Genomic DNA, 11,183 nt, shown 5'->3' with positions numbered 1-11,183 from the left:
CTCTAAAATATTAAAACACAACTCATAAAAAACAATGGTAGAAATACGAATGCTCTAACGCCACCTTTGAAACACCCATACCATTAAACCAGATTTCCTAATAATTATCTAATACTCTCTCCATCACATTATAAGTGTCATAGTTTAAAACACGTAAAGTTTAAGATGAATTGAATGATTACATTTTTTTCTTATTAAATAACAATAATGCCCTTGAAAAGTATGTCTATCAATATTGTTTGTTAATGTTAGTTGTGTGTGATTAAGGGTAAATTTAAAAATTGGCTAATAAATTTTAAAAATGAACCTCTGTAATAGGACAAACAAACAAAGAGAAGCAACTATTTGTCACATAAAAAAAGAAGTAAAAAAGTGTAAACAAACTAAAACCACAAGGGCACAATATAAATCCAAATAACCACAAGGGCAGTAACGTAACACCGCCAATAGATTCACTCATTCACACACACCCCCCCTTTGTTTATAAACCAACCTTGTGTGTGCTGCTCTCTTGTTCCTCGTTTGTGTGGAGGAAAACCAAAAGCACACACACACACACACACACACACACACACACACACACACACACATGGCGATTCGGATCAATCCGATGACGGCTTTGAACTCCGACTACCGTTCATTCACATTCACGCAACCCAAACCTATCAGATCTCCCAAATTCGCCATGGCCTCTACCGCTAAGTAAGTTTCCTTTCGTATTGCTTTTAATCATTTCACTCATTCCGTGTGTTCGCGGAACGAGTGTTGTTGTTGTTAATTATTTTATCTGTCACAATATAACTGATTGCACGGTAACTCAGAAGACACTATTAATAATAATGACAATAACTAATTAATTTATTTCACTATTATACAAACTAGCTTTTTATTTAAACTAAATGTCTTTCTCAAACATCCAATTCTTCAACTAGGCTAAGTGCTTACAATTTTAGTAGTTAGGTCTGTAAACGAACCGAACGAACACGAACACGCACATGAACATATAATCGAACGGATATATATGTTTGTGTTCGTTCGTTATGAAAACGGAGATAATACAACAAACTTAAACGAACATTAGCATAATTTTGCCCTAAACATTTGAAGCTGATTTTAATTTAGCATTAATTTGGTCCCTAATATATTTGTTAGTTTTACTTAGCTGTCACTAGGCTTATAGTGTTATATTCTATCATTGTCTAGATGTGTTAGTCATATAAAGGTAGTCAATTAGGCTATAGTTGATTTGCTTCATTAGATATATAGGTTCTTTATTATGCTCTATTTTTTTTTTTTTTTTCTTCATGAAACGCGTAATCGCCTAATCGGTGAATTTGTTCTTCATGTTCATATTTAAGAATTAAGAATGTTGCATGTGGTACTTGTTAATTTGTTATTTCTTTAATGTGCATAGTGTCTTCAAATGAAATATTGATTTAAAAAAAATATATTTTGTTTTTTTTTTTTGTAATTTCTATCATATAACCTTATTTAGGTAGGTGATGTAAGTTGGGACTTTTTGTGGATTTTTTGTCTTGGTAGTTATGTCAACTAGCTGCTTGAAGAACACTCAATTAAGACAAGTCTTTTGTTTTCTTACACAGGGTTGAAAGTACGAAAAAGCCCTTCACTCCTCCGCGAGAGGCTCATCAACAGGTGACACACTCTATGCCACCACAAAAGATAGAGATCTTCAAATCCATAGAGGGTTGGGCTGAAGACAATATACTGGTTCACCTAAAGCACGTTGAGAAATGCTGGCAAGCGCAGGATTTCCTACCCGAACCTGCATCGGACGGATTCATGGAACAAGTTGAGGAACTAAGGGCGCGGGCTAAAGAGACCCCAGATGATTACTTTGTTGTTTTGGTTGGAGATATGATTACAGAAGAAGCACTGCCTACATACCAAACAATGCTTAATACTCTGGACGGTGTGCGTGATGTGACCGGGGCTAGCCCTACACCTTGGGCTATTTGGACTAGGGCCTGGACCGCTGAAGAAAACAGGCACGGTGATCTTCTTCACCAGTATCTCTATCTTTCTGGGCGGGTCGATATGAGGCAGATTCAGAAAACTATTCAGTATCTCATTGGGTCTGGAATGGTAAGATTATCTTTTTCATCTTAGTTTTATTTACCTTACCCTCTTTCTTGAGGGTGTGCATGGGTCGGTTTGGGTCTGTTGTTTTTGGTATTATCATTCGAGCTTGAAATTTTTTCGGCAAAAACGTTACTTGGCCCACAAGAATGATTTTGGGCTCAAATCTTTTTTGTTAGTTAATGATTAGTTGATCATTATACATTTGATCTTAAATTTGGTAATGTGTTAAATACTTTTAAACTACTTAACATTCAACACCAAAAAATGTAATGCATAAACTTGGTTCGGTCCAGTTTTTGCAATTCTAGTTGCATGCTAAGTGAAACCGAACCGAAATTCAGTTTTTGACTTTTTGAAAACTGTTTGGTTTCAGTTTTCGGTTTGGGTTTGGTTTGTTTTTTTCTTTGGTTTACCATTTGAGCTTGAAATTTTTGGACAAAATTTTTTTGGGTCCAAAATAATGTATTTTGGCATAATTCTTTTTTGTTAATTAATAATAACTAGTTGATTATATTACATTTGGATCTAAGATATTTGGATTATACTATTTATTAAAATTTATAAACTACTTAAACATTCAAAACTAAATTAAAATGCATATACTTGGTTCGGTTTGGTTTTTACGAAAACATGAAACCAAGCCGTCTGATTTTGTTTGGGTTCGGTTTTTCTCATGCACACTTCTTGTTCTTTGTCTAGCATATTGGGTAATGGGTCATTGGTCAAACCGGGTAAGATTTTCCTATGGGTTGAAATGAGCCTGGTTGGTAGTTTGTCTAATTTCTTATTTTACTTCTTTTATAAATAACTTGCGTCTTAAATATCATTCCAATAATACAGTTATAATAATCGGATTTTACTGAGTAAACCAATTTAGCAGGTTGTTTGGATTAAAAATGCACTTTTGGTTACTTTTAACACATAATACTCATAACTTATTTTATCCATATTTTCATTTCATGTATGAATAATGTATGTGTTACATATGGTTACAAGAGAATATTATTACAATAATAATCTAATTATCTTTACAGGACCCCCGGACCGAGAACAGTCCGTACCTCGGGTTCATCTACACATCATTCCAAGAACGTGCCACCTTCGTCTCTCACGGTAACACAGCCCGACATGCAAAGGAGCACGGGGACTTAAAACTAGCTCAAATCTGTGGTATAATCGCTGCCGATGAGAAAAGGCATGAAACCGCCTACACAAAAATAGTTGAAAAACTATTTGAAATTGACCCGGATGGCACAGTTCTTGCTTTTGCTGACATGATGAGGAAAAAGATATCCATGCCCGCACACTTAATGTATGACGGGCGTGACGATAACCTCTTTGACCATTTTTCAGCTGTTGCCCAACGACTTGGTGTCTACACTGCCAAAGACTATGCGGATATTTTGGAATTCTTGGTGGGTCGGTGGAAGGTGGCGGATTTAACTGGGCTTTCGGGTGAAGGGCGTAAGGCCCAAGAGTATGTGTGTGGACTGGCCCCGAGATTTAGAAGGCTTGAGGAGAGGAATTCAGCAAAGGCGAAAGAAAGTGTGAACGTTCCGTTCAGTTGGATCTTTGATAGACAGGTGCAGCTCTGAAAGAAGCAATAATAAGTTATTGAAATCTATGCTAGGTGTCTTTTTCGTGTAGTGATGATAAATGTGTTTTATTGAATTTGTAATGTGTTCGTTCGTTTGGTGTTTGTAAACTTGTTGCGCATATTATAGAACTTGTTATGCCAGTTTTGATGACGGTTATCGTCTCGTTGGTCTGGTTGTGGAGACACTGATGGTGGTAAGCCCTGTTTTTTCCGTTCTCGTTTTGAAGGTCTTAATATCTTAAAACGTCTATGGATAAAGGTTATGAGTAGTGGTGCACAATCTTGGTTTTTTTGCCCACAAAGTTTGGGTTAGAACCAGTTCCGGTTTTGGGCAACAAAACAAAGTCAAAGATCGAATTTGACCGGTTTGAAACTTTGTTTTGATCTGCTTGGGTTAAAATTCGAAACATATTCTCCGCATTTAAAATGTTACATCATATACATCTTAGCAAATAAATTCGGCTACAAATTGAGTTTTCATCTGGGGATAATGTTCAAGCCACATACATTTAGTGTAACATGAATATGACTAGGGATGAGCTCGGCACCGTACCAGTACCGACCGGTATCGAAAATACCGATTCCAAAAATCGCGAATTCTTGGTACCGGTACGTACCGAAATATTCGGTTCGGTACCGGTAAAAATCCGGAAAATACCGGTACCGTACCGATCCCGAAACTCAAAACTTTGGTACCAATTCGGTACCGACAGTATCAAATCGGTACGGTACTGAATTTGCTCATCCTTAAATATGACCCAGTAGTTCATTTATTTAAACTTATCATATAGTTTGGTAGGTAAATTACCTACCACCACTCCTAATCTCCTGTCACGAAAAAAACCAACCGCCGTTATAATAAAAAAACTTAATACACTAACTTTTTTTCGAATTTCAAACTGGTTTTTAGGGCTTTTTATTAGACGGATTATACGAGTCGATTGATATAAAACTTAGCTCGAAATGATGCTACGAACAACTTAATTTTTTGTTAATTGGAAGTTCAAACACCACTTCCAAACACCCAATTTAAAGCAATAATCAAGCCGTCTGGAGCAGTTTTCGAGCTAAGTTTTACATCAATCGACTCGTATCCTCCTTCCGATCAAAAACTCTAAAAAATCAATTTGAAATTCGGAAAAAAGTTAACGCTGTTAATTTTTTTTAACGGGGAATCACTGAGAGCCATTTTTTTAAAAAAATCGGGACCATTAGTGGCAATAATGCCAACTGAAATTATTATAGACCAAAAATCTATAGTTGAGATTATTAAATTCCAATAAACCAAAAATAAAAAGATAACTGGATCGGCTCTATTTGTGTGCTCCTGGTAGTGACTAGCTGAATCAATGACTATTTTTATTATTACATATATTTTTGAAAACCAATAAGTGCACAAATGGTTAAGATTACTACCATTTAGGTAAAATTTTATGTAAAAAAGATAGGTGTTGATTAACAAATATTTAGTATCTTCAATTTTATTATGTTTTGTGAACAAATGAGAGTTTTTGTCACCAAGTACAAAAATGAATTTTCACAAACTTTATACATAGCTATTTATATGTAACTTTACTTGATATAAATGTTAACTATTTCGTTTGTATTCATTGTAAGAGCTTCGCAACGAACCAAATAGCGACCAAAATGGAGCTAAGATGAATGAGATATCGATACTTGGAGTTGAATGCTTGAAATGTTAAAAATGCCGGTTTATAAAATACCATTAAATAGAAACTTCACTACCTTAATTACAAGTTATTAACAATTTAAATAGAAACTTATATCACAAGAGTGCTCTTCCTTATATAAATCATTCAGAATTTTGTCCTTCCAAAAATGTGGGACAAACTCCAATTTCCTAAGTTTTTTTTGACAACTTTAACATTTTAAGCATTCAATTTCGAGCAACGATATCTCATTAATCATAGCTTCGTTTTGAATGATGTTTGGTTCGTTGCGGAGCTCTACGAATATCGAATACAGAAGAAATTGTTAGCATTTATATTATGTTTAGTTACATATAAATAACTCTAAAGTTTTAAAAAATTCATGTTTTTTTGTCAGTGAAAACTCATTTCACAAAACATAATAAAATTAAAGATACTAAAATATTTGTCAGGAAACACCTATCTATTTTTTTTATATAAAATTTTACCTAAATGGTAGTAATTCAAATAGATCGAAGTAGGGGTGTGTTTTTTATCCGTACCCGAATAAGGAACCCGAACCGAAGCGGCCCGAGACCCGAATAACCCGATCCGAAGTCACCCGAACCGATTAAACTCTTAACCCGAACCCAAGATAAAATATTCGGGTCGGTATTTGGGTTGAAATACCCTTATTCGGGTTGACCCGAATAACCCGACGTATGATACATCGATGTATGTATCCTTATTTTTATAGGGTAGCTTAGCGGTGAAGTAACATATTGACCATATGTATTCTTGTTCGGCTGTTCTCAATACTCCAATTAATATTGGATCTATCACATTGGATCCCAATGTATTAGTTACCATATAGCATGTTGAGAATGTATCTTCAATTCAAAAACTTAAATAGTATAGTATTTAAACCAATATGTATTGGACATGTTTCTTCAATCTACACAAGTATTGATTCACATGCTACAACACTCCATCCCGTCTAATCCATGCTTGTATGATAAATTTCATGTTTTGCTAAACATTATAAGTTATTATTGAATATGGTTGTATATCATGGTTTTATAACGGCTTAGAATATGGTTTTTTTTATATTGTTAAAGGTGGATAGATTATTTTAATTTGTTAAACCCGAAACCGACCCGAATTAACCCGACCCGTTTAACCCGAAACCCGAACAAACCGAACTTATTTGGGTCGGTTCTTGGGTCAATTTGTTTCGAGCTCAAACCCGAACAACCCAAACAAACCAAAACCCGAATAAATAACCCGAAGAACACCCCTAGATCGAAGTCCTTAATTATAACTATTTGTGCACTTGTTGGTTTAAAAAAATATATATTTAATTTTCTGTACACCTGCCTATTAGCGATATGATGAAACTGGACATCATGTATGGTTCTCAAATGGAGCTTGGTTGGTTATTAAAACTCAACTCATATATGTTCTGTCGCTTGATACCTAACGAAGTCTTAAACACATGTTTCGATTAGCTGGATCTTTGGTAGACAAGTGAACCTTTGAAAGATGCAATAATAAGTTGTTGAAATCTATGTTAGGTATCTTTTTTCGTGTAGGGTTGATAAGTGTGTTTTATTAAATTTGTAATGTGTCGTTTGTTTCATTGTTTGTAAACTTGCTGGACATATTATTGAACTTGTTATGCCAGTTTTAATAAGTTTCAATGACGGTTATCGTCTTGTTGGTCAAGTCATGGAGATTGTGAGAAATCCTTGTTTTTATGATTCTTGTTTTGGGGATGATATTGTCATATTTCCTCTACCAGTAAATGTTAGGACTTAGGAGTAGAGGTGCCCAATTTTGTTTTTGTTTTTTTATTTCTAAACCGGTTCGGGGTTGAACCAAAACAGGTTCTGGTTTAGGTGAAGAAAAGTTAAAACCGGTTTGGTTGGAAACCAGTTTGGCCAGGTTGACCGGTTTCAAACCATAGGGTTACAACTTGGTTTCCTCCCTACAGTTCAAGTCAATTCCTACCTGGTTCTTGTCAAATCGGTTTCGATTCCACAACGAATTCTTTAGTGCACCTCTAGTTAGAACATGCGTTGTAATGAAGGTGATTTGCTTCAACAATATATTAAATGCGCTATAATGGTGATGCACCGACACGTGGGGAGATATTCATGTTTCACTAAAAGTGTCGACTTGTTGCAACTTATCAGTTTTTGAAAACCATGAAACGGAAGGCGAAGCACGTCTTATTTAGAAAATCATATGTAACAATAATCAAGCATACAAGTTTTCGTTTCTATCTTGCATTGAAACCATCAAGCAAACAATTTGAGAAAGCATAAAACAATATACACGTTTTTGTTAGAAAATAAAAAGAAAAAGAATATTACTATAATGGATCAGCTCATCATCATTTCCATTTTATGAAGATTATGACAAGCTTACAAATCGGTCATTAAGGACCGTTAGAGATCATTCTAGAATATTTTCCCAACTTTAATTGTGATTGTTTTTCCTTTAATAGTTTATAGTCTTCTCTATTTATGTAATAGTTTTTTCCTCTGTAATATAATCACAATTCAAGCAAATATACATATTTTCATATTTCAATCTCTAACATGGTATCAGAGCGGATACGATCTTAGGATAAATCTGCTCATCATCTACCAATTTTTCTCAAACCATTCAATCTCACAATAGCCACCTTGTCCGATAATGATGATCTTGCATTGCAGCAGATCGCCAATATTCTCAAAAACAGTCTAAACAACCAAAACCAAACCCAGAAACAAAATCTGTCTGATAGCTTGAAAATCAACCTCATGCTCAACAGTCAAAACTACGCCCTGTGGGCTCGAATGATTCGAGTAGCAATCGGGGGTAAATCAAAAACTCTTTTGAGTCACCTTTTTGGAAATCCGGCGCCACCGGATCCAACCGATGAAAAATATGAACAATGTGAGCAAGATGATTTAATCGTGTTCTCATGGTTAATTCAGAATATCGAACCCGCTCTCGCAAGTAACCTAACCGAGTTTCCCACGGCCAAAACATTATGGGACGCTTTGGTTGTTATTTACAGTAGCGGGAAAGACAAGTTGCAAACCTTCGATCTCCATGTCAAGGCGAACGGGATAAAACAAAATGGCTCACCACTTGAAGATTTTTGGATCACTATGCAAGGGATTTGGGGGGAAATTGAAAGAAGAGATCCAAACCCCATGACTTGTTCTATTGACATAGCTACCTATAACAAAATCCGGTCAGAACAAAAGCTTTTCAGTTCCTAAACGCCCTTGACCGACAATATGACACTATAAAAAGACCGTTACCCTCGGCGGAGGGTGCCTACGCCGCCGTTCGGAAAGAATTGGCACATCAGGGTATACTTGGAACTACCACCGACAACTCACTCCTTCAAAACGGTGTGGCGGCTGGATTAGCTGCCAACGGGTCACACGAATCCAGGGGTCTAGGGTTTCCGTCGAAAGGGCGAATTGGTCAGAAAAACTCAATATTTCATCATCCCGGCTTGACAAAACGAAATTAAAATGCAACCATTGTGGTATGATGAAACATACCAAGGACCAGTGCTTCAAACTTGTCGGCTATCCCGAGTGGTGGAACGACGGTCATAAAAAGGGGAATAAAGACGGGGGTAATGGTGCCGGAGTTGATGGTATAAGTAACAACAGCAACCAGACGAAGAATGGTGGTGGCGAACAGCCTAGGAGCTCCGGCTTCGGTGGAATCGCATTCGCCGGTGATGAAAAGGAGGGTCTGAATCACGATGGAGGTAACGGGTTTGAGATTATATTCTCAAACCCTTCCCTTTTTAATTTAAAATTCTTCGACCCTGATGTTATAAAACTGTTTAATACACTCACTGAACGACATGATATTTATGATAATGGCAAAAAGTTTTTAATAACTCTAAAACTAATTCTTTAAATGCCCCACCACCCGTTCAAAACAGTAACCAAAATGAAGATATTTTCAAATATAAAACTAATAAAGTGACACCAAAAACTCATGGACAAGCAAATATGGTAACACAAAATGGTAAGTTAAATAAATCTTGGATATTCGATTGTGGTGCTACCGATACTATGACGTTTGATTTATCCGACATAGTCTCAAAAACTAAACCCAGAATCGATCACATCAAAACCGCTAACGGGGGAATAGTTCCAGTAAAGGCGGGGGGAACTATTGAAATATCCCCAACTTTAAAACTCTCAAACTATTTGTATGTTCCATCTTTATCACATAAATTATTATCTATTAGTCATGTGACAAATGAATTAAATTGTACCGTCTTAATGCATCCCACATTTTGTATCCTACAGGATATCAGGACGGGAGCGATCATTGGGCGTGGCACTGAACGCCAAGGATTGTATTATGTGGAAGAGGTGACTCAACATGGTACTGTGATGCTAGCTCACGGAACTATTAATAGAGAGGCCTGGTTATGGCATAGAAGATTGGGACATCCTTCCTACGGTTATTTACATCTTTTATTTCCTAAATTATTTCCTTCAAATAAACCATTAAATTGTGAGACTTGTGTTTTAGCTAAAAGTCATAAACATACTTTTAAACTAAATAGCACAAGAGTTAAATTACCTTTTTTCCTTATCCATTCGGATGTATGGGGACCGGCAAAAGTTATCGTAGGACAACACTTTCGCTTTTTCGTACTCTTTGTTGATGATTGTACTCGTATGACATGGATTTATTTTCTAAAACATAAACATGAAGTTTTTAATAAATTTACTATGTTTTATGCCATGATACAAACACAATTTAAAACCAATATCCAAATTCTTCGATCTGATAATGGTGGGGAGTTTGTAAACGATTCAATGAAACAATTTTGTCAAACAAAAGGAATAATTCACCAAACGTCTTGCTCCCACACTCCTGAACAAAACGGCACTGTCGAACGAAAAAATCGCATTCTCTTAGAAATAACCCGAGCGCTCCTGATTGAATCTCAAGTACCTAAGTTTTTTTGGCCCGAAGCTCTTGCAACTGCCGCGTATCTTATCAATCGTCTACCAACAAAATCCCTTAACCTTAAAACTCCTATCCAAGCTCTTTCTAAATTTACAAAACTACCTCCCACCCTTACATTACAACCACGAATATTCGGGTGCTCTGTCTTTGTACACATACCCAAAATTAACCGAACCAAACTCGACCCATGTGCTGAAAAATGCGTATTTGTAGGCTATAGTGTAAATCAAAAAGGGTATCGTTGTTACAGTCCAAAACACCGTCATATGTACACTACCATGAACTGTGACTTCCTTGAAGCTGAACTATTCTATACCTCCCAACAAAGTGGCCAGGGGGAGAACGACCACGACACACTTAGTTGGTTAAAATGGGTTCCAAAATGGACTTCATTCTCCGAAGAGGTCAATCACAGTACCCAAAATGAGTCACCAAATTCACAACAATCTAGACCAACAATGAGTGTTTCAGACCCAGATCCTCCCGACCTGACGTTCGAGGTAAATAATTCTCAAGCATCTGAAAATATAACTGATAAAGAGACTCATGAGAACCTAAATACTGATATATCTAACAAGAATGAGACAGAAGAACACATAGTACAGGAAATACAAAAAGAACCGGTACAAGAAGAAACTGCTGAGAGGTATGTTCTACCACCAAGAGCTAATAGGGGAATTCCAGCAAAACGATACTCTCCAAAAAAACAATCTAAATCTTCTAGGTACCCCATAGCGAACATAGCCGAAGGGAACTTGTCCAAAGAAGCAAAGGCTTTTACTGCATCCCTTTACACCGAAAAAATCCCAACATCTATAGAACAAGCC

General features: G+C 36.3%; 1 protein-coding gene across 1 annotated transcript; it reads left to right on the top strand.

Annotated features, from left to right (window-relative positions):
• Window positions 1-542: 542 nt before the first annotated feature.
• LOC143549489 (stearoyl-[acyl-carrier-protein] 9-desaturase, chloroplastic-like) lies at window positions 543-3,851 on the top strand. The gene is made up of 3 exons (XM_077040387.1): window positions 543-702; window positions 1,605-2,106; window positions 3,138-3,851. The coding sequence occupies exons 1-3, from the start codon at window positions 590-592 to the stop codon at window positions 3,696-3,698; spliced, it is 1,176 nt and encodes a 391-aa protein (XP_076896502.1). The 5' UTR covers window positions 543-589; the 3' UTR covers window positions 3,699-3,851.
• The last annotated feature ends 7,332 nt before the right edge of the window (window positions 3,852-11,183 follow it).

Source organism: Bidens hawaiensis, unplaced genomic scaffold (genome assembly GCF_021521415.1).
Source record: "Bidens hawaiensis isolate Kalapana, Puna unplaced genomic scaffold, B.hawaiensis_p1.1 tig00015610_1, whole genome shotgun sequence".
Lineage (NCBI taxonomy): Eukaryota > Viridiplantae > Streptophyta > Magnoliopsida > Asterales > Asteraceae > Bidens > Bidens hawaiensis.
The sequence above is the reverse complement of the archived record's forward strand: the minus strand, read 5'-3'. Positions and strand labels throughout refer to the sequence as shown.

Excerpts from the sequence above, each read along its gene's own strand:
- LOC143549489 (XM_077040387.1), top strand. The coding sequence starts at position 590 with ATGGCGATTCGGATCAATCCGATGACGGCTTTGAACTCCGACTACCGT. Across the intron at positions 703-1,604 it reads GCCATGGCCTCTACCGCTAA|GGTTGAAAGTACGAAAAAGC; the intron begins GTAAGTTTCCTT and ends TTTCTTACACAG. Across the intron at positions 2,107-3,137 it reads ATCTCATTGGGTCTGGAATG|GACCCCCGGACCGAGAACAG; the intron begins GTAAGATTATCT and ends TTATCTTTACAG.